General features: G+C 37.1%; 2 protein-coding genes across 10 annotated transcripts in view; both read right to left on the bottom strand.

Moving 5' to 3' along the window:
• Positions 1 to 6,632, bottom strand: part of cabin1 (calcineurin binding protein 1) — a 132,540-nt gene extending 125,908 nt beyond the window's left edge. For 7 of the 8 annotated variants that reach the window (XM_049485525.1, XM_049485530.1, XM_049485526.1 and 4 more), the window contains exons 1-8: positions 6,548 to 6,632; positions 4,905 to 4,951; positions 4,247 to 4,342; positions 4,018 to 4,131; positions 3,785 to 3,919; positions 2,428 to 2,608; positions 1,015 to 1,144; positions 697 to 846 (exon numbers count right to left, since the gene is read on the bottom strand). In XM_049485525.1, the coding sequence (XP_049341482.1) occupies positions 697 to 846; positions 1,015 to 1,144; positions 2,428 to 2,608; positions 3,785 to 3,919; positions 4,018 to 4,131; positions 4,247 to 4,342; positions 4,905 to 4,907 (809 nt within the window). In that variant the 5' untranslated portion in view covers positions 4,908 to 4,951; positions 6,548 to 6,632. Of the gene's footprint in view, positions 1 to 696; positions 847 to 1,014; positions 1,145 to 2,427; positions 2,609 to 3,784; positions 3,920 to 4,017; positions 4,132 to 4,246; positions 4,343 to 4,904; positions 4,952 to 6,213; positions 6,473 to 6,547 lie in introns of those variants that run through there. The other variant, XM_022664484.2, reaches the window with a different exon arrangement.
• A 1,378-nt stretch (positions 6,633 to 8,010) lies between these two features.
• On the bottom strand, positions 8,011 to 19,627 carry cep78 (centrosomal protein 78). 2 transcript variants are annotated; one of them, XM_022664485.2, is made up of 16 exons: positions 18,671 to 19,627; positions 17,953 to 18,125; positions 17,795 to 17,867; positions 17,595 to 17,698; positions 16,812 to 16,986; positions 15,853 to 15,966; positions 14,431 to 14,496; positions 13,842 to 13,906; positions 13,671 to 13,761; positions 13,095 to 13,197; positions 12,868 to 12,910; positions 12,617 to 12,772; positions 12,223 to 12,300; positions 11,983 to 12,137; positions 11,744 to 11,867; positions 8,011 to 10,685 (listed from the first exon to the last, which is right to left on the bottom strand). In XM_022664485.2, exons 1-16 carry the CDS (start codon positions 18,921 to 18,923, stop codon positions 10,251 to 10,253), a joined length of 2,208 nt encoding a protein of 735 aa, XP_022520206.2. In that variant the 5' UTR covers positions 18,924 to 19,627; the 3' UTR covers positions 8,011 to 10,250. The 2 variants fall into 2 exon arrangements, with proteins under 2 accessions (XP_022520206.2, XP_007260191.3); XM_007260129.4 differs by lacking the exon at positions 14,431 to 14,496 and having other exon boundaries at positions 18,671 to 19,625.
• Positions 19,628 to 23,263: the final 3,636 nt, after the last annotated feature.

Raw genomic sequence — 23,263 nt, 5'->3', positions numbered from 1 at the left:
TTTTTTAGAAAATTGGTGTGACATCAGGACTACATCATCCAACTGGATGAGACTTTCAGGGAACAAACAGAAACTAAATTTTATTAGTGGCTGTGTGAGCAGCATTTTAAAGTAAGTTTTACTTTTTTTTTTTACCACCGTTTGTTTATTGTCTGTGGACTTCTCGTTGGATGTATGGGGGAAGACAAGTCTGTAGCTTTAACATTATTAATTTTAAAATTGATTAAATTGTTAACTTTATTATTACTATATTTATTTTATCATAATCATCATCATTAGTATTATAACTATTAATAACTATAAATATTTTTTTGATATTCGCTATTACCAGTACACCTGAGCAAAATCACAGACTGTGAAGTGGTACACTGAATTTATCATTTGAATAATATGTATAATATGATAATATGTCTTACGCATATATATTTTATAAACAGTTTTCACCAGAGGAGGATAGGTTTCCCCATTGTGAGATTTTTTTTCCGCATAGTTTAAAGGATTTTAATCTTGCCACTTGCTCACAGGTGGTTTACACATCTGTTCTATGTGTTTGCGTCCTTTTTTCATATACTAAATTACTGTATTTACATAAAACTGCTTAGCAAAAACATCAGTTGTAACAGAATGAATTTGATGTTGCTCCTTATTAAAGATTAACATAACAGGAGCAAGGATTTAGCCGCATGACGGACTCACGTAAAGCGCTTGATGGGCTCCACCAACTGAAGGTCTGGCCGGTGATGTGGGGTCAGCTTGGCTTGTCTTTGTCTCCTCAGTTCCAGAGCCTCCTCCACAATGCTGTGAGCTTCCTCCTCATCAATCTCACCTTGATATCCCATCATATCACTGTAGACAGCATGAAACATCAAATCAAGACAAGATCCCCCATTTAAATCTTTAACGGCCAGTTTCACAGACTGAATACAGCAGGGCTGTGATAATTAGACTCGATTAATGTCTGCAGACCACAAATGTTTAGTGAAGCAAGTGAAGAGGAATGTTGAGCAGGCGTACATTTTTGAGAACATTTTCATGGAGTCTCGTCTGAGGCAAGGCTGCTCCTCAAAGATCTTCTCCTTCAGGACCCGACCTTTAGTATAGCCTATGTCCTTCTCCAGAGCCTTGCAGATGTGGTACAGGCAGCCTGTGAAAAAAAAATGACACAAAGAAGCAAAGAACATTATATACAATCTGGAGTTTCACAAAGCATCGAAAGTTCAATGCTTTTCAATACTACAATTTCAAAATCGTTTTAAATCCTGTTGCATTCGATGCTTTCAATGCTATATACAGCCTGTAAAACTGAATCAGTAATCTGAATAAGTGAATCAAATCATGCATGCTTATTTGATTTGGATGGCAGCTGTAGCTAGTTAGCTAGCATGGCAATGTCAAAAACTCAAGTGGATATAAAGATAAAAACAACAGACAAATAATAGTATCATAAAATACTATAAATAGCTTATAAATAAATGTACAAATAGCTCATCTATTACTATTATTATCTAGGTAAAATTATTTCCATTAATACTTCACCTTTAGACAAAAGTATTGCTGGGTGGTATACCGGTTCAAACGGTCCACTGGAGAATGCCCCAGACAAGCCCAGAATCGGTCATTTATTTAGTAAACGTGATAAGATTCCCTAAAACACTGAATACAAGGAAATAACTATAGTCTTCTTTAAATATATAAATACTGTAGCTTGATGGATAATATTAATGCACACTGAATTTAATTTGGAGAAAAAAAAGGTGAATTTTGGCTGATTTTAATACTGTAATTCCTCTAATGGCTTCAGGAATAACATTGTAAATTGATATTAAACTTGTGTCTGATATTAAACTTGTAAAATAGAGCTTTTGAGAAATATCTTTAAAATACTTAAACATAGCTTATTTTAGGATAATTTATGATGTTTTTGGAACTATTTAAAATGTTTAGTTTTGTAAAGGAAGCCTGTTAAAAGTCTAATGTTAATATTCTTCAGCTGTTCCTGATAATGAAGTCAGATTTCTTAATATATTGTGTAATTTTGTGGGACAAAGTAAACCCAGTAAAAATAAAAGCCTTAAATCTAAGCCATAATGTTTGATATTATAAGTCACAAACCTATATTTAAGCTCAGACATGCAATAAAATATAAATAAATAATAATAATAATAAAAATAATAATCATAATAATAAATACCATGATATACTGTGAAACATTCGGAATCTTTTAAAATAACAAAATATACATTGTTGGTCATACTGCCCAACACTAGGTCAGTGTAGTAAATCAATGAGCCACTTGAATTATCAGCAATTGCATCAGCCCCGTATTCCATTTGCTAACTCCACTGATGGAGTTAATTTTTGATAAGGCTTGAGCTTAGCACTAGAAGCACAACAAAGCACTTGTGAACAAACTGGTAAAGTAATTACAGCTATAGTCGCTGAGTGTGTAGAGGACGGTGATGAGGCTGTCGAGGCACGGCCAGTGGTCAGGATTACAGCGCAGTCCCACCTCGAAGGCATGACGAGCTAATGGGATACTGACTCTCCTCAGAGCCACCTGACCCAGCTTATACCACATGTTCACATCTGTAGAGTCCAGCATAACAGCCTGCAGAAAATAAACATGAACAAACACGATCAGGAGAACAAATGTTCTGCGTTCTTTTAAACTAAAGCACACAACTCTTACTCTTTTGTAGCTTTGAAAAGCTACAAAACCTTATTTTCCACAGTATTTTATGACATTTTATTTATCAACATTTAGATTTGTACATTTAATATACCCTGAGATTATTTTTACGGCTCGTTTTACAGAAGATAATTGGTGCCAGAATCTTTAAAGATGCAGAAGCGTGCAGTCTGACAAAAAAAAATGACATGGGGCATTTGAACGGGACTAAAATAATCTAAAATAAACTAAGGGTGACCAATAATAATATCTTCTCACTAATACCTTCACCTTCCCATGTACAACTAATCTTCGGCAGCTGATGGCAAGCTACATAACTGGGATTCAAACCACAAAATTCCTCATCATAGTGGAAAAGATTTAGACAGCTGGACCATTGGCGCTCCCCTCGTCCAACAGAAGCTAGTGTGTAGTTTGTAACTGTGTAATGTTTTATTGATCTGATTTATGGGCTAAGCAGTTTTAACATCCGCTACTCTAGAATGGCTGAAGCTACTCAAGACCTGGCAAGAAAGCTGTAACTGAAAACTGTAAAACTAAGGTTCTCTAGACTACCAGAGCTAGACAGACCTGTTATAATGCATAGGATACATCTTAATCTACAGCTCTGGAAAAAAAAATTAAGAGACCACTTCAGTTTCTGGATTGGTTTCTCTGATTTTGCTGTTTATAGGTATATGTTTAAATAAAATGAACATCATTGTTTCATTCCAGAACCTATGGACAACACTTCGCCCAAATTCCAAACAAAAATAGTCATTTAGAGCATTTATTTGCAGAAAATGAGAAATGGGTGAAATAACAAAAAATATGCAGAGCTTTTAGACCTCAAATAATGCAAAGAAAACAATCTTGGCATGTTCTCCTCCACCAGTCTTTTACACTGCTTTTGGATAACTTTATGCAACTCCTGGTGTAAAAATTCAAGCAGTTCAGCTTGGTTTGATGGTTTGTGATCATCCATCTTCCTCTTGATGGTTCCAGAGGTTTTTTAATTTGGTAAAAAAAAAAAAAAAAATTAAGTCATTTTTTTTTCAGAGCTATATAAATCCATCCACAATCCATAATACTTGTGATCAGTTTGTTAGATTTCACCTCCACATAGAAGTCCATGGCAGTGTCCAGGTCATCCCTAAGCACAGCAAGACTGGCCAGGTTTTTGTAGGTGGAATATTTCAGCATTAACCCCGGGTGTTTGAGCCCGACCTTCTCATCTTCCGACGCCACCGCCTGAAACAAATCCAGAATAACAGACATATTGTTAATTACAAAAATATCAGCAAAACAGCCTCATCTAATTTCACAAACAGCAAGAGTCACATTTTTACCTCCCTAAGCAGCGGTGTCTTAAGAAGCACATGGTAAGCTCTGGCCGACTCCTCAAACTTGTCATGCTTCTGTAGGTCAAGAGCTTTGTGGTACAGGGCAAATGCCTCTGCCTCCTGCAGAACAGTGAAGAACAGGGGATGGAAATTGACAGAGGGGAGACAATTTTAATAGAAAGAAACTTTCAGTGACATCACAAAGTTAATCAAGATTACAGAAAGCAAAACTTACCTGAGCCTCCTTGGTCTGACTGGGTTTAGCGCTTCGAAAGTGATCCTCATGTTCATCTGCAGTCTGAGAGGCTGCATTAAGAGCAGCTATCCGGATCTGTGAAAGAAATGAAGTTAGCAAATAATTTAATAAACATTTTAATGAAAAAAAAAAAGCAACCAAACCATGAACTCGAGTGAAAGTCCTTAGTTTTGTATTTCTACTTAAATGTAAAGTATTTGCCATTAAATGTACTTTAATATTGAAATGATTTACTTAAGCTCTTAAGGTCTTATGTCGATTTTTCATATTTGTAACACAACTGAGTTTTCCTTACTATACTACATCTATATATTTCATAATTTACGCATGTATATAGGCACTCTTAGATTTTATGATGTTGCATAAATTGTAATTTACAATGTTAGTTCACCATGTGCTTGAAATGGGTTGCGGTCAAAATAAGATAAAAAAATAAATAAATAAATAAACCATATATAACAACTTTTTTTTATTATTCTGCACAATGTTTAGCAAAAAGTAAGACATTTGAGGAGAAGTCACCAAAATAGAAATATTTCTATATGTCTAAAAGATATTATGTTGCAAAAAGCATGGACTTCCATATCTTTCTATGGAGAACAAGATTGTCAGTTAAAAGACACAGATTCAATCTTACCATGGCTTGTTATGTGTTAACCATCACCACTGACTAATTATTAGGTTCTGTAAAAAGATGACAAGAATCAGAAGACAGGATTAGCAATCTTTATCACATTAAAAAGGCTACCTAAACTCTAGCTGCTATTATATTCTTTAACAATATCAGCAATCTAGTGTTACGCTGAACCTAAATGACCCACAGAGCTCACAGAACCAAGACAGATCATTTTAAATGCAAACTAATAATTAAACATTTCTAAGGAAAAACACAGTAGGTAGCTTTAAATGGTTTGTGAGCCCCTTCCAATCTAATCCAATTTTACATTTCGGTAAACGGCAAAAGTATTTGACGCTTTCAGGATCTGGTGTGACATTCCTTGTGCACCAAAAACTGCAACAAAATGTTTCTGGTTTCAGATTTGCCGCACCGGCTGCGAGGTATATTGTGGGTAATAGGACTGTAAGAAGTTCACACAAGTCACCTTCCATGCATCCTCAATAACGTGGGCAGAGCAAAAACCCATCCAGGTATTTGTTGTGTACTTGGCTAACTGTGATCTTCTAAATGGAATAGTACTTGGGCTGCATCTGATGATGCTTTACGAGTCACAAGAACACAAGAACAGACAAAAAATGACCTATACTTCTCGTTTAAACCAAAAAGTTCTATTTTTATCTCATCCATACACAAGACATTATTCCTTTTATGCACACAAAATTGGTATTTATCGTTCTCCTTAACGTGGACTCGTGAACATTAACATTAGCAAATGTGAAAAGGCCTTGCTTAGAACAAAAGTTACTTGTCTTAAATTTCCTTCAGTTTTCACACAGTCTGTCCAAACTCTTTAGAGATGGCTTTGTAACCTTTTGTGCTACGATAAGGATCAGACTTTAAAATATCCCTGCTTTTTTGTTTGTTTGTTTTACATAAAAGAGGGTACTGCACAATCACACATGAGTGTCATCCCAATTAAAATGCTAATCCTAAACTGGCACATTATTTTGCCACTCATGTTTGTTTGCTGGTCTAATGTTTATACCTCGCTCGTTTGTTAGTTTTTTTCTGGGTCGCCTGGGTCGCCTCGCCACTTGTTCTATGACTTGTGTGAGGTTTGGCTGAGGTTTTAGGTCAAAATTATGCAGAAATATAGAACATTCTAAGGGGTTAAGACACTTTTGAGCACCACTGTAGTAAAAATTAAAATATATCAGCTAACGGCTAACGTTGGTTAAGCTATAGTTTGGCTGTCAGTGTCATCTTCATAACTAGCTTTTTACTGAACACACTGGCTTCAAACAGTATTTACTGTTAGCTACCTTACCTAATAATATAGCGAAGCTCCTGTAGTCAGTGTCAACTAGTGCAATTTATTAAAAACGCTAAAATAACCTATATAACGATATAAAAGTATTGTTATTAGCGGTTAGCTGGTTAGCTAACCCAGCTAGCTATTAACTCCCACAGCGACACTCTTTGTTTACAGTCCCATTCACTCTTACTAACGTTCCGCTAGCTACGGTTAACTAACGCTAGCTTAGCTAACCCATATAACGCTCTCTTCCTCCCCTCTCAGTGTTAAAAAGCCGGTTTCTGCAGCATGTTGATATTCCCTGCAGGAATATATGTCTGTTTTTAATACATGGATTAAATCTTACCGGCTCAGAGACGCAAGTTGTGCACCAGAAAGCATCTGCAGGCAAACGGGCACATCTAATACCGGCCGCTCTGATTGGCTGAAAGAACACAGGCGCCACAGAAAGCAGCCAATGCTGATTTAGCTTTCTGTATTTGACTCTGAGACGTCATGTTCATTTATTCCAGGACAATTATTTACCTGCTATTCCGCCGAATCGGTGCAATTTTATGGATAGAGATTAGTCTCAAAACTCCTGACAAATGTGTAAAAAAATAATCCATTAATTACACAGACACCACAAATACATTTCACTGCTCACAAATAAATACATTTCAGTCTGTGTCTCACGACCTGCAATTGGTACAAATACTGTCAAACTCATAAATACACTTTTCTAGTTTTTATGTATAAATCATAATTTGCATGTAAAACTGAATGCATTTCTTTTACATGTACTTGCATATTTTCAAACTTAAAATGTATTTATAAAGTGTGCATCTGCAGTTTGTGGATCACGTTTGTTTTTTTGTTCATTTCCTCTCGCGTATTTTGGCGTTTGAGACTTTCCTTTTGCATTCCTGCACCTGATCCACACACAAATGCACCACTCCATTCACGCGAACAAGCCGCCGCGAGGGGGCGCTGCTGATTTGGAGGAATGGCGTAAGGGCGGATAGGATTCATTTGTTTGCGTTTGCGCTCGTTTCTCTGTTTCTTTGGGTCGGCGACTTTTTACTTCTGTTGTAAAAAGAGTGTCCACGTTATTTCGTGATTTCTCTCCGTTTTCCACTCCGTGCAATAGACTGAGTTCAGCTGATCTAATGAATTGCCATACCGTTTATATAAAGCCACATTATTCTGTCCAGACTGGTTTGTTTATTGGGGTTGTCTAGTCTCACCACACTCACTAAGTTGGGTAGATACATGTGTAATGTTTGAAATATGTATTGCTAATATAAGATATCTGTAGTATTATCTTATATGAACTTTGCTACTAAAATTACACCTTGAAAAATGTTACCCGCTTTATTGAGGTTCTAGCGCATGTACTTCTTACTTTTAAAGTATTAATGTGTCTTATTTTATAGTTTTTATACATACAGTTGTTTACAGCAGAATACTTTTTTCCAGCCACGTCGGTGCCCGGGAGCCCCTCTGAAATATATAGGGTGTTTGGCTGTTTAACTAAGTTAACAAGTTATACGATTGTAAACAAAATTATTCAGAGGGGCTTAAAGTGTGATATGCCAGCTAGCTCTGACTAGATAAACTTTCGGAATTGTTCATAATATTGTGGAAGAACAGTATTAAAAATAAGCTACCTCATGAAAAGTAGCTATTGCATGAAATGGTTAATATTTAGTAGGAGTTTTGTGATTCAAAATCACACATGCTGCTCACAGAAAATGTTGTTAAATTAATTTAAATTTACTTTTAATTTCAAGTGATGTATTTTGATTTATTATTCATGCAGAAAGACCCTTGACCAAGAACAACATCTTTTATTTGGACATCCACACATTTTTCAACCAGACAATGCAAAACCACACGCCGCACACTGTAATGTGTAAAAGCATGTCTGTGGAAGAGGATACAGGTACTAGATTGGCATACAGTACTAGTAAAAAGTTTGGACACACCTTGTTATTCAATGTTTTTTTTTCTTATATTTTTCCATTCATTGTAAATTAGTACTGAAGTCACCCAAAAGATTGAGTAAAAAAACAAGTCTGTTATTTTCTTTCAAAGCCTCATTTTACACCAAGCCTCTCTGATTGAATCATTTTTTTTTAAATCTGTGGACATTTCTTACAATGTAAATGTTGTTCAATTAAGAAAGCAAGCAACATATTGTATCTGTTATCCATTTATTCACAAGAAATTCATTTTCACAGTCTATGAAAAGTTAATAAAGGATACAAACTGGGTGACCGATTTTTTTTCACACTTAAAAAACAGCAATAAAAAAATAAATAAAACAAACCCTGCGTTTAAAATCTGTTATACAGAAAATGTAAATTACATTTCAAACACGTTCAGTCTGCTTTTTTACACAGTTAAAAGTGTAGACTGAAAAAATGGCTTTTAAAATGGCTTTTCAATTAGTACAATTAACACTTGTTTGGCAAACAGTTTTAGCCCAAAATGGCACACGAAAAAACAATTTACTAGTGCAAATGAAAATCGAAGAGATTTAATTTATAGATATGCCTTGCCAATATGAAATTAAAGATATGTGATCTTGTCAATATGACTATAAAAATATCCTTTACAGGTTTCTACAGGTACCTAAGTGAGCACAATTGACCCGGCTCTCTCTGGGTTAGTAGATGGTGGTCCCTCTCTCCTCCTCCTCCTCCTCCTCCTCCTCCTCATCATCACCACCATTGTGATGGTGGCCGATACAGGGGTCTGTGGTTAAAATGCATCAGAGTGCTTTCTGTAAAGCATTCAGAGTTGAATGCCTAGTAATGCTGCATTGGAAACAGTTAAAAAAGATGTGGTAGATGACATCATGTGTATCAGAGGAGGCATGCACTTGTTCAGACCCTCCCAGCCATAGAAACATTTTAAGTGATAAGTGGAGGTCGTAGTGGGTGGGTACATTGACTGGCTAAGCTAAATTGGGGAGAAAATTTGGTTGCATTACAGAAACCCTAAATATGAGAATTAAACAGATAAATTTTACATTTGTATTACTGGTGGCATTTAAGACCAAAAAGACTTGCCATACTATTAAACATCAACTAAAAGATGTCTAAAGACATACATCTGCTCAACAGAAGACTCCTTCTAAAATTGCACACAGCAGCATAGCCAACAGAACTAGCATATTTTTTTTGCACTATAAAGCGCACTTAAAATCTCCTTTAATTCTCCACAAAAATGGTCAGTGCGCCTTTTAATCCGTGTGTCTTATGTATAAATTTTACCAGTCAGGTTGTAAGGAGCAGTAAAGCCACTCCGCTGAAGTACAGTGTATTACAGGAGTTTCAGTTTAGTTCTCCAGCACCGAGGCTGGAGTAGTATTAGCATTAGCTGCTAGCCGCTATTTCCCCATTCATAGGTGAGTATTATCGGACTGTACCTGGAGCAGCATTAGCATTAGCCGCTAACTGCGCTACAACGTTTGTCATTCAGAGGTAAGTATATCGGACTGTGGTCTGCGTGTTTACTGTGTTAAAACAAGCTACGTGGGACGAACCACTAGCTAATATTGCCCTGGCTTACTGGAGCACTTAGGGTGACTCAGTGTAGTGTTCCTGGGTGGCAGTAGCCGCTAACTGCTAGTGGCTCGCTGCTAATGCTTCTTAGCAGCCTTATTGCTGGAGAAATTGGGGAATCTAAGCCTACTGTAAACGAAAGCACTATACTCAGCCTAATAAACAGTTTTCAGGAGAGAAATCTGTATAGGTGAACATCCAGCACTCGTTTCACTTTAAAAGAAAGTATTTTTGTTACAGTTTTGTTTACTTAGCTTAGCTTTACCTGACCTGCTAAATTAGAAGTTCCATAGAGTCTGTTTAAATGCGCCTTATGTATGGAAATCGACCAGAAAATAGTTAATTGATAGTGCGCCTTATAAAATGGTAAGCCTTATATTGCGAAAAATAAGTTTTTCTGACATTTCTTATTTCTTTAAAAACTGCGATCATCAGTAAACAATGGCACTTAGCATTGAAGCTCACAGTCTAAATGCATTTTACAAATGGAGCTGGGCTCTATAATCCAGCAAACCCAGTGGCACTCCTCTGGTTCTCAACGTTTGAGACAGTTGAAGATCTGGAGCTCAGAGCAGGAGAAACCCTCCCGTCAGAGAAGTCGTCTCTGTAAGAATTGGAGACTCTGCTGCTGTGTATGCTTGTGTGTATGCTACTTGCTGAACTCCCTGAACCTCCCTTGGAACCTCCACTGTCCCGACTTTTCTCAGAACCAGAAAATCTGTGAATACTAGTTTGGGGTGGGGAGAAACTCCATTGCTGCTGTGCAACCTCAGGTTGGCTCAGTGGAGCAGGAGGGGTGCTGGAGTGAATGGGTGGGTTGAAGGGAAGCTCCTGTGGTGACTGAACATGAGGAGAATGCTTGGAGGCAGCAGAAGTTCTAGAGCAGGGTCTGCTCATCTGAAGTCTTGATGCTGTTTCAGGGTTGTCTGTTTTCTGTGGAATAAATACAGAAAGTTATGACGTAAGCAAGATCTTTCATGGTAATTAAGTTCTCTCATGAGGTTTCTGAGACACAGCATTAATGCAGAAGTAGATTTAGATCTTAGAGCAACATATGCTCAAGACAACTGCTTCCCCAGGGATGTCCAGGCATTTCGAACAAGGCAATGCAAAACCACATGCTGCACAAATTACAAAGACATGAACTAGAGGTTTGCACTGCACTACTTTTTTAAAGCCCGCTTCTGCCCGCTCCTGCATGTTTAGTCCCGTTACTGCCCGCTACCACCAATAATCGCTTGTTTTCATTCTGTGCCTGCCCGCCACATACACATTTCTATTCCTAAAATGAACTTAATTAATTAAATGTAGTGCTTGAAATTTACTTATGTGTTTATTAAAACATATATATATATAGCGCTGGATAGAACTGTCCCATTTCTTTCCACAGTCCAAACACATGCTGTCAGGTGAATTGGGGAAGTTGATATTGTCCCATCGGTGTGTGTGTGTGTGGGTCCATCCTCCGCTTTAAAATTTATCAGTTTTCTTTTGTTCCTCGCATTGCAGCCAGATGAAGAATCTTGTAGTAGAGGTGGATTTAGGACTGTACACTGGATGAAGGGTTTGATTCAGTAATTTAAAAAATGTAAAAAAAAAATTGAATTATTATTATTATTACTGATTGATTAGTTGTTTTTCTTTTGTTCGTTATGCATGGAAATCATTGCATGATTGTTATAAATTTTCTAGACTATTTATTCATTTGCAGGATTTTTCTACATGTATATGTGGTCCCGCTCCCGCATCGCCCAAAGACATTCTGACGAGTCCTGCAGGTCTCTAGCATGAACGCAAAACCTACACACAATTTACAAAAAATAAAAGATGGTGATGTTTTGCTATTTTTAATACAGACTGATAATAACAAAAAGTCAGTGCAGTAAGAAAAAGGCAGAGCAGCAGTAAAAAAAAAAATATAATCTTAATGAGAGTCTCAACAACTGTATTTCTGGAGAATTCTAGTTCTCACTGAAATAAATGTCACTTACAGCAACATCATCCTGTCTCTGCACATCGCCCTGGTCTCTCTGGCCCCTTTGCTGTGTGGAGGAGAGCTGAGGACAACCAAAGTCTGACTGCTCAATACCAGCCATGGATGCCAACTGGCCAAGCCTGGGAATAATCATAAAACATATTAACCATGTAAAAAAACTTAATTTAAGACTAATATTAAAAAACACTAAGCCAAAACTGCAATTATCAGTGTGCAAATGTAAGAAAATGATACCCAGCATCTTTGAGAAGGTCAAGAAAGGCATGGAACTTCTGAAAAGAAGATTCAATGCTGTCCAGCACATGCTCATCTTCCAGAACAGAGTGGCTGATATGGGCTTCAGACAGTGACTGATTCAGACTGCGCAGACGACTATTCTCCAACTCCAGCTGAGAGAACAAAACAATGCATGAAATGTATATATTCATTTATATGAAGATAGATATTTATATTAAGGTAGATATTTAACTGTACCTCAACCAAGCGAGAATTAGCTTTCAGTATTGTATTTCTCTCCTCCGCAAGTCTGAGTTTGCATTCCTGCAGCTCCACCTGTAGGTTACACGAGTAACTACACTGAACATACTGCACATTCAACACATTCTTCAAAGCATATTTATTGAAAAATAATGTTTTTCCAATATTTCTCCACAATTTAGTCATTTCCAATTCCCAACTACTAGTTAAGGTACACTAAGCTGTCAATGCATCATTTCTTGCATTACAAGAAATATAAAGCAACATAACTGGCAAGAATATAGTATAGCATCACATTGAGTAATGGGGAAGAGAGGGAGCTATTGTACCATACACAGAAAAAAAAAAAAGAAGAAAAAGAAAAACATTTAATATACAGTTAAGATGTTACCTCTAGGCACTTGAATTCTGCCTGCAGATGCCTGAACTGCCTGCTGGTTATATTTCCTTGAGGACTCTGTGCACACACACTTGGCAACACATCTTCTCTTTCCTCAGACTCTGATTCGCTCTCTGACTCCAGAGTGACTCGGATAGTGGAGGCATTCTGAAGGAGTGATCATGAAGTAAATATTTAAAAATTGCATATTTTATCCAGCATAAACAAATGTAAATATTCAGGCAAAAAATAGAAAAACAAACCTGAAAACTCTGATCTGCTGTAATTGCACCATGTGGAAGACCCCTACATCAGACAGAAACATGTTTAAATTAATGAACACTTAATAAACACTATTGATAGTGATTGCAACAGACAAGCAAAGAAACAGATAAATCACACAACGACAGACAGACAAATCGCACAGACAGGAAGACAGAGAGAAAGATGGAAAGATGGATAGGTATAAAAGGTACACAGTGTCTCTAACCTCTGAAGTGTGGCTCGTGCTGCTGTGCGCCACGGGATATAACCAGTGGATCCAGGCCGAGGTTGCCTCCATCCATACGTAACTGATGAAGTCCGGCGAGATCCTTTAACAGATAGAGCTGATATAAACTCAGAATATCTATTACACAGTCGCACATCATGTGTGATATCATACAGTGAGGAAAATAAGTATTTGAACACCCTGCGACTTTGCAAGTTCTCCAACTTAGAAATCATGGAGGGGTGTGAAATCATGAAGGGCTCACGTTTGGTGCGTGTCCTTTGTGAGAGACTTAATAAAAAAAAATCCAGAAATCAGAATGTATGATTTTTAAATCAGCCATGTTAGTAGTTGGAGTCTTACTGATTGTGTGGGGTGGACAGGTGTCTTCATGCAGCTTATGACCTCAAACATGTGCTTCTAATTTAGAATAATAAGTGGAGTGGAGGTGGACTTTTTAGAGGCAGACTAAATTTCAGACTCCTCCATGATTTATAAGTGGGAGAACTTGCAAAGTCACAGGGTGTTCAAATACTTATTTTCCTAACTGTACAATTAATTCAGGGGTGGCCATACCAGCTCTAAAGGAAGCCCTTCCTGTGTTTCTCCTTATCATCTGTCCTGAATGGTTATGTGCATCCTTAGCTGGAGGCTTCAGCCAAAGATACTGCAAACACAAGCCCAGATTCAAAGTCACTCCTTTAACATTTCCTGATTATATTCTTAAACATACTGTGAGTGTGTTACCTGTGCATCCTGGCCTTTCGTGTTCATGAGCACCTTCTTAATTACAGCCTTCACCAACCCCTTATCTGAGGAGAAAAACGATCAGCAGTGAGAGTGGTGAGCGTTTAAGCAAAGTGGACATTCTTTACATATACAGCTCTGGAAAAAAAATAACTTAAAAACACTTAAAAATAACTTTTTTTTTAATAACTTAAAAAAAATATGAGTTTCTTTGATTTTAACAAATTGAAAACCTCTGGGATAGAACCAAGAGGAAGATGGATAATGACAAGCCATCAAACCAAGCTGAACTTAGTAGAGTGGCATAATGTTATCAAAAAGCAGTGTGTAAGACTGGTGGAGGAGAACATGCCAAGATGCATGAAAACCAATTAAAAACCAGGGTGATTCCACCAAATAATGATTTCTGAACTCCTAAAACTTTATGAATTTGAACTTTTTTTCTTTGCATTATTTGAGGTCTGAAAGCTCTGCATATTTTTTGTTATTTTAGCCATTTCTCATTTTCTGCAAATAAATGGGTTAAATAACATTATTTTTTAGAGATGACCGATCAGTGTTTTGGGGGCGGATTCCGATCGCCTTTTACCTCGATCGGCCGCTCGCCGATACCGATCTTGGGCGGGGCCAAATGCCACACAGGTGCCAGGCAAACCTGCAACAGATTCCCCTAATTACATCCACGCCTAAGCAAACACTGGTAATTTACACTGATAGTAAACAAACAAAAGAGTGTTACTGACCAAAATAAAAGCTTTTCAGGAGAGATATAAGTAATGTGTAAATATTTGCAAGACACCAGAATTTTTATAATTTTTATGTCAATACCACAGGAGTGTGTATCCCAAAATCAGCCGCCTCAGCCTGTTTTGTCAACTTACTGCTTAAAATATCTCATTTACTGTTAATATATAGATAATAATACAATATTTTAATAAGACCAACAGTAATCCATCGCTCCAGCTAGAGCTTAGATTGGGCAAAAACATCCAGTCTGACTATGCCTGCCCTCATAAACTGCAATTAAGAGCGCAGACCTGATTTAAACTCCATATGTTTTGTAAATAACGTAACAGCAATAAAACAGAGCTTTTAACTAAACTCACAAATAGTAGGAAAGAATGAAATCTGTTTTAATTTGGTTAATAAACATCATTGTGACCGCGCTAGTCACAGTTTCACCACAGCGAGGGACAAGGCCTTCGTTAATCACTTATCTAACCAGCCTTTACTGATTTCTGCCCCCAATAACCCTTTCAATAACCTCCAACAGGTTTTAATAGTCTTCAGTAGCCTTCAACAGTCTAAACTGGCGGCCGTGTCCACTAAACTCACAGTAAAGCGCAATAACTGACCTGTTTATAATGTAATACAAGCAGTGACTCCGTGACGGCTGCACTAAGATGCTGCTGTTAGCTTGTGAGCTCACTGGTTGGGCAGAAAGATGAACTGTAGAGAGCTGTATTATCCGGTTAGTGGGATTAAAACCATTATTTACTACACAGATGAAATTAAGAAAACTGAAAAACGCTCCAGATTGGCTGAGCTACCATTGTAGCCCGTGGCTGGGCTGTAGCTCTGACTTCAGTGAAGACAGCGGGGCTTGTGCTGCTGCTGCAGCTCCGGCTAGTGGTTGGATGAGGAACTGCAGCTTCTTGTAAATGAGCAGTTCCACCGGTAATCCACACACAGCTCTGATAAACTGCTTAACCCTAAACTCCTGAATCGGATCGGCTAAAATCAGAGGAATATCAATCGCCGATACCGTATTTTGGCTGAAAATCTTCTGATACCGATACACTGCCGATCGATCGTCCCATTTCTAGTATTTTTATTTGGAATTTGGGAAAATGTTTCCTGTAATTTATAGAATAAAACAACAATGTTCATTTTACTCAAACATTTACCTATAAATAGCAAAATCAGAGAAACTGATTCAGAAACTGAAGGGGTCTCTTGATTTTTTACAGAGCTGTATATTAGAGCACTTTGCAGTTAATGTGTGACTGACCTACTAGTGGATTCCTCCTGATGTCCAGAACACAGAGAGTAGAGTTAGATTGTAACATCTTCTCAAGGACTTTAGCTCCTTCATTAGAGATCCCACAACGCTGAAGGTCCACCGCTGCAATATCAATATAGAATAATGTAGCCAGACAGAACCACATACAGTAAAGCTCTTTCATAGCCTACAGCCTAACTAAAACAATTGTACGTTTACACACAAATTGTCTATTCATATGCCCTCCTACTATATACTGTAAATTGGATCTAACATTGTAAATAGAGATGACGGAATGGTGCATTTTTTTTTAAATATTAGGAATGTGCAAATATTACAAGAAAAAAATAACCATAACCCATTATCGTGTACCAAAAAAAAAAGTGTTTGGCCTAATAAAATTATAAAATTATGCATTTATTATCATTTATCATGCTTGGTTTACTACCCTTTCACAAACTGTTTTTTTTTGTTGAAAGATCCAAGCTATAGAGTGCTAAGATATTAATGTTAGTTAGCTGGCATTAATAACTGAGGTAAATGTATGACTAAAATTGCACTTCAGAAGTAGCTGGCTAGAAAAATGTGTAACATGAATAGCACCGCTGAAATAAATTCCTGATTAGAATAGCACAGCTCAGGTAGATGTATGGTGCGTTGTTGGTACAGTATGTGTACTGGGATATTAAAAGTTTAGAATTAAATTAACATTTTTAAATGTTTTTTTGGGGGGGTTTTGTTCTTTTAAAATCAGACCAAAATACATTTAGGATATTTTATCCTTTGGCCAAATGTTTCATTTTGGTCAGTTTTTAATTTCGGTGCGTCCTTCCTTCAGTTGGTTCCATTAAAGTTCCATTTCAACATGTTTTTTTTTTTATGAGAACATTAGTATCAATAAATGTCTGCTAATTTCGACCCAAAATCCACATATAGCCTTAGATCCATGACATCTCATGTTCTCTCACCTTTGACCCACAAGTCCTCTGCCAGTTCCTCAGCAATCGCTGCCACTCCTCTGTCCCCGATTAGGATATTGTCATTAAGTGTGATTCTGCGTAGCCCACTCATCGCCTCAAACTCTGCCTTTCTGTACCGTAGAGACTCCGCCCATGCTGTGCCATGACGCCTCACTGCTTGATGCTGCTCGAAACAAGCCAATAATATAAAATTGACAGATATATACATATCTATCCATATGTAAAAAACGAATATACAACAACCAAGAAACATAATGCAGCACTTTTGCTTTAAATAAAATCTTCAAAATCATTGTGATTTTCCAGTGACTTGTAATAGAGGAAATTGTGTCTCTATCATTTCCACTCCAGGCTGTAATTCTATTTTTGTACTTTCTGAAACTTTAGTTGAGCTGCATGAGACCTTTATAATGATGCTTAGTCATATTTGTGTAAAATCTTATAATATTATTCCTTGCCACAGACCTTACTGTATTATTTCATTTCAGTAGCCAGCCTTCAGCTTGTCAACAAATACATGTGTACAGTTGTCAATGAGGTAGAGCGCAGAGAGTGATTTGTATTTACTGCAGTGGTGTAAAAGTATATTATTCTCTGCAACTATAAGGAGAGCCCCAGGAGTAAACAAAGACAATTTTTTCAAATAAAGACCTTTTTTTAATTAAAGACCAATTTTCACAAAATCTTAACACCATGATTTTTTTTCTGGATTTTTTTATTTATTTCCAGTCTAATCCCATACATCACACCGGTAAACAGACCTTAACTTACCTTGATTATGTTTGCCATGTGCGCCGCACCCTGCCAGGTAATATTACAAGATGTAAAATCCACAGTCCTGATTGTCGAGGAGTACTTAACACTCTGACAGATAACTGAAAGCACAAAGAAACAATACAGATGTCCTATTATAAACAAAACTAAAGTTAAAGCATTCTGATGATGCTCAAGGATCATTCTAATTTACTTACCTTCAAGCCCATCATCTGCAATAGGGCAGCGTGCCAAAGACAGGTGCTCTAAGGAGGCACTTTTAGACAAACCCTGATCAGAAAACAGAACCAAAGAATCAGCATGCATTGTTCTTATTTCACAATAAACCTTTTGTCTTTTGGTGCCTTTTCTCTACCTTTGTGAGTATGTTGAGGTCTTTCTCTCTTAACGGAAGCCCATGAAGCTGGAGGGTCTTTAGACTGGGTGAAGCACACAAGCATCTCTGCACAGCTTTGCAGAGCTGAAGGGTCATACTCTTGGAATGGATCGCTGGGGTCTTCTTTCTGCTGGTAGCCTTGCTGGAAGAAGCTGAAAGGTGTGAAACCATCAGCTGAGCAAAAATACATACTGTCCACTTTTCAAAAACAGTGTGTTATCCATAATATGTTGGTTGATTCACATATAGCATATCCTGCTGAAAAGCATGGCCAAATTCAAATGTCTTATTTATGTAGTTATGGAATCCAACAGATTTTAATGCATATTTCCCTTTTTTTACAGTTGTTACAAAGAATCCTAAATAAAACCAAACAAAGTTAATTATTTGGTCAATTAATAATATTGAATACCAAACAAGTTTTTGCAGTTTTGCAGTTTTTGCAGTTTTAAAGTGGTCACTTTTTTCCAGCGCTGTATATTTATATTGGTGTACTACTGAGCTAATATCCTAACTATGGGATAGTGTTTGAATAGCAGTTGTAAACAGTTCGTTTGTGGATCAAAATACTGTGGTAGGTTCTGTACATCCGGAAAATGTCCTTAAATATAATGATATAAATATTCTAACCATATCACACACTCCTATGCACAGTACCTAGCATTAACAGTACATCATTTTAACTAGAAGGACTCACCCTGTGATCCCAGTGTGCTGAGATAGGAGCTCCTGATGGTCACAGTGTGTAAATGCTTGTTTATGACCAGAGATGAGAGTATAGGCGTCCAGTCTGAGAGACTGATAACATCTCCATTAAAGTCCAAAACTCCTTGACTTAAGCTGGACTTGACTGCGGGCACTGGAGCCGAGCCTTGAGCAGCACAAGCTGAATCATAGCAGGCAGCAAAGTCCTGAGCTCCTCTGCGCCTCGACTGAGCAGAGCCCAGCATCTCTACACATCTAACTAACTAACCTAGCTTAGCTTAGCTAACTAACCTGGACAACTAAATTTACCCGAGGAGAAACTGGCCTACAGCTACAGCAGCTAACCTAGCTATAGCGCTTTAACGCTGTAGATAGTTAGTTAACCTAACTAGCTAACTAGCTAGCGTAGTTATACAGTAATTACTCACAGCTATAGCGTTGGCTAGCTAGTTAAGCTAATAGTCTCAGTCTTCGCCACTGTAAAGCTGACTATCTAACTATGCTAACTAACCTACTTTACTGTAGATGGTCGAATCTGTCAAAATAAACCAATGCACTAAGCTAGTTATGTTAGCTAGCTAACTAGCTGGTTGCTGATTACTAGCCTAACAGCGGCCACTGTTCAGCTCAGATCCGATCTAAAGAGCGTCTACAGATGTTGCTCTAATTTAACTGAATTAATCGCCCGCAGGAAGGTTTTTGGAGCCGTTTTTGGAGCCAGTTAGCAATACTGGTGCCGTTATCTCCGCTGTTTGTTGTTGCTGTATCCCCACCAACCGCCTCCAGGGAGAGAGAGGGAGGGAGGGTGCAGGTTGGTGTAGAAGTGGATCCGCGGCTGCTGTTTGAAAACATGAACACCTCGTTCTTCAGGGAGAAGAGGAGAGAGCTACAGCAGCTCCTACCGCCGGCTAGCGGACAGGAGAACTACACACACAGCCTGTGTCTGAATTAATCCACATGAATCAAGCGATTCTGCCTATTCAGTAAGGATTCTGAGGCAGAAAGGCGCCCAGGTCAAGACTGAATTGAAGTTAAGTTATCTTAGCCTTCGATTTTGAGCAAGTCTCACCCTACAAAGACTTAAGACTTGAGCAAGTCTCACACCATTAAGACTTAAAACCTGACCAAGTCTCACACCACACAGACTTGAGACTTTACCAAGTCTCACCACATATACTCAAGATTTGTTCAACTCTCACCCCACATATACTCAAGATTTGTTCAACTCTCACCCCACAAATACTCAAGATTTGTTCAACACCACCCCACCTATACTCAAGATTTGTTTAACTCTCACCCAAAAAAGACTTTAGACTCGACTAGACTCGTGACAAAAGACTTGTCCAGGTCTCACCTCACAAAGACTTGAGACCTAACCAAGTTTCACCCTACATACTCAAGATTTGTTCAACTCTCACCCCATAAATACTCAAGATTTGTTCAACTCTCACCCCATAAATACACAAGATTTGTTTAACTCTCACCCCACAAATACTCAAGATTTGTTTAACTCTCACCCCACAATCACTCAAGACTTGACTTGGACTCGTGACCAAAGACTTGAGACCTAACCAAGTCTCACACCACAAAGACCTAAGACTTGACCAAGTCTCACCCTACACACTCAAGATTTGTTCAACTCTCACCCCTCAAATACTAAAGACTTGACTTGGACTCGTGACCAAAGACTTGTCAAGGTCTCACCCCACAAAGACTTCAGACTTGACTAAGTCTCACCCAACAAAGAATTGAGACTTGACTTGGACTCGTGACCAAAGACTTGAAACTTATACTTGCAAAAAAGACTTGTGAGCATCTCTTGTCTTAAACGCATGAAATGTTGACTGGCTGTCTTGCTGCCCACACTGTCTCACTCAGAAGGCAGTTATTGATCGTAATAAAGATCACTGTTTTCCAATATATGCAATATGTGCAGATGTTGCTTATGAATTATTTTAGCTATTCTCATACAAATATCAAGCTTTTTAAACTACTCTATCATCTTGGGAAAGCTACTCTTTAAATGTCTGAAGACACTTGCTGCATGTTCAACAATTTTATTTAATATTTCCCATCATATTGTGGTAAACAGTTAAAAATATTTGCATAATTGAAAATAAAAAGTAAAGTTAAAATATGATTTTTTTTTTGTAGTCAAAAGCCTTAACTATAAGAAACTTTATTAGGGCAACCATATAAAAATAAGGGAGGGCCTATGTCAACATAAATGGTATATATAGAATATATTGTTGGAATATAGTAAAAGAAACCCTGTCAATAGAGGTGTTTTTTTTATTATACTTGTAATACATTACCAGAGTAACTCTTCAAATAATGTAAAAAATGTTTTTTAATATACCAAATGTCTTAAAATATCCCCAAATGGGAATATATCAAATATTCCCAAATGTGGATATTTATTTACATTAATATATTTAAACAAACATTGAAACTGTGCACAATTCAAGTCAACAAAAGGCTTTTGGATAAACAATTACCAACAAATAAAATGATATACCTGTAATTCAAATAACTAGGTAAAAAAAAAAAACAATTACTGAAATAAAAATCATTTTGACCCAATCTAACTGTCACGCACATCACACTTAAAAGACACAATTGATGTAAAAAAAAGAGTTTTTTTGATTAGAAATCTCTTCTCAAATCAGCAAATTGGTGACATTCATTTTAAATTCATTTTTCAATTTAATGAAATAAATTCATTTTCACAGGAACTGCTTGACAACGAAAAACAAAGAAGACTCTCCAGGCCTTTCTTAGTATGTTCCAAGTATGTTTTAATCGCCTTTTCATTGTAATTGAAAAATAATCTAACCAAATGAGGCCTTGCTGAATTCTTTTAGAATTGTGCCCTGGTTTCATAACATGGAAATTAGAGGCTGCGCTCTTATTTACTTTCAATCTGTTCTTCAGAAAAATCTACTTTTACTTGGAAAGCAGTTGCAAATCTGTGCCTTGCTGTTTTGAATGAAACCAGAGTTGAATCATAGTCTTAACAGGCCCCTATGCACAATCATCCTTAAAGGCACCCTCTCCCTCATCAAGCTCACCAAACACCAAACTATTACATAACAATACAAAACAGGTTTGAAACAAAAAAAGTCTTTAAAATATTGATTAAATTATTAAAGAATGCCATACCTTTTGCATATGTCACTTTTTGTATTTTTCCTTTCTTCAATATGCTAACCTAAAATATAAATAAATAAATAAAGTAAACATAGCATCACTTTTTACTTAGCAACGCATTTGTCCTAAAGAGTATAAAAATGAGTTTATCATGCTTTTGTTGAATTATCTGTCTCTGCTGTATAGGGAAGAACTTTTTTTCTAGATTGCGGAACATAATGGTGAGGATTTGATTGCATTCAGACACAATAGTATTAGTATGGAAAGGATGTTGGATGAAAACCACCACACCTCAACCCCCCAATTCATCTCCAAAATATTAGATACATCATCATCATTTTAAAGAATACAGCCTGTATTAAGTATAGAGGTATGGTCAATTGGTACCGCTCCAGTCTGCTCCAGGAGAGTCCTATCCTATTGGCAGTACTTTTCAACAAAGACTGGACAAGCTGTGTGTGCATTTCTGTGTGTTCATTTCATTCACATATGTGTCAGCAATGGGTGCACTTTATAGAAGAAATCAAGTGTGAAATGGACTTTGGGTGTAGTGACAAGTATGAACTTTTGTCTAATGGCCCATTTCCATTTGCCCTCAGCATTCCAAAATTCAGTGCTTTTAGCTGATGCTACCAACAGGCCTATAATACTAGCGATAGGTGCATAGAAGAAAATGAAATGAATTTACACCATTAACCCTCCTGTTATGTTAATTTGTCAGGAACAGCAATGGTGTCTGAAACCAAAAAAAATCCTAACATGCAGTGTGAATATTTCATTACCAACTCCATTGTGAATTATTCTAGCAATATTAAGTGCAATGGTCTTCTTTACCTAATAGTTCAATTAGGATAATTCATTCATTTTTCGTAAAAAAAATCATTTTTTTTATGTTTTACTACATTATTAATTTTGAAAAACCAACATACAAAACACAACAGTTTTACATAACATTGAAACATAATATTGCACTTTTGTTTTAGTTTTTGCAGGGGGTGGTTGCAAATATGTGAGATGAACCATTTTCATATTATATGTTGATTACACTGATTATGGCAAGCAGAAGAAGTTTCATACTGAAAAAATACTTTTAACTATTTTTCCTAGATCCTCAACTTTAAAATGTGTCATATTGACCTGTAACATAACAGGAGGGTTAACAAGCTCAAGGTAGCTCCACACTTCATTGGTAGAATTCAGAGGGTCCTGACATTTAAAACGAGGCACTGAGAAATTTAAAAGTGCACAGATAGTTTATTAAAATTACTGTTTTTTCACACCATACTTTAAGGTGGGTGTGCTAAATAATATTCATGCTTTCCATGAAATTAATTTCGCAATCTGTTCTCTTATCCTACCTATTCTTCTGTGCTCATTAGTAGACTTATTGTGACTTGATTTCAAGATGGTCCAGAGAACTACCTCAAGATACTGT

This window comes from Astyanax mexicanus, chromosome 12 (genome assembly GCF_023375975.1).
Source record: "Astyanax mexicanus isolate ESR-SI-001 chromosome 12, AstMex3_surface, whole genome shotgun sequence".
In the NCBI taxonomy this organism is placed as follows: Eukaryota; Metazoa; Chordata; class Actinopteri; order Characiformes; family Acestrorhamphidae; genus Astyanax; species Astyanax mexicanus.
This window is presented reverse-complemented; position numbering and strand designations above follow the sequence as displayed.

Excerpts from the sequence above, each read along its gene's own strand:
- cep78 (XM_022664485.2), bottom strand. The coding sequence starts at position 18,923 with ATGCTGGGCTCTGCTCAGTCGAGGCGCAGAGGAGCTCAGGACTTTGCT. Across the intron at positions 13,907-14,430 it reads TCGGCGAGCGGCCGATCGAG|ATAAGGGGTTGGTGAAGGCT; the intron begins GTAAAAGGCGAT and ends TTTTCTCCTCAG. Across the intron at positions 11,868-11,982 it reads GACCTTCTCAAAGATGCTGG|GCTTGGCCAGTTGGCATCCA; the intron begins GTATCATTTTCT and ends GATTATTCCCAG.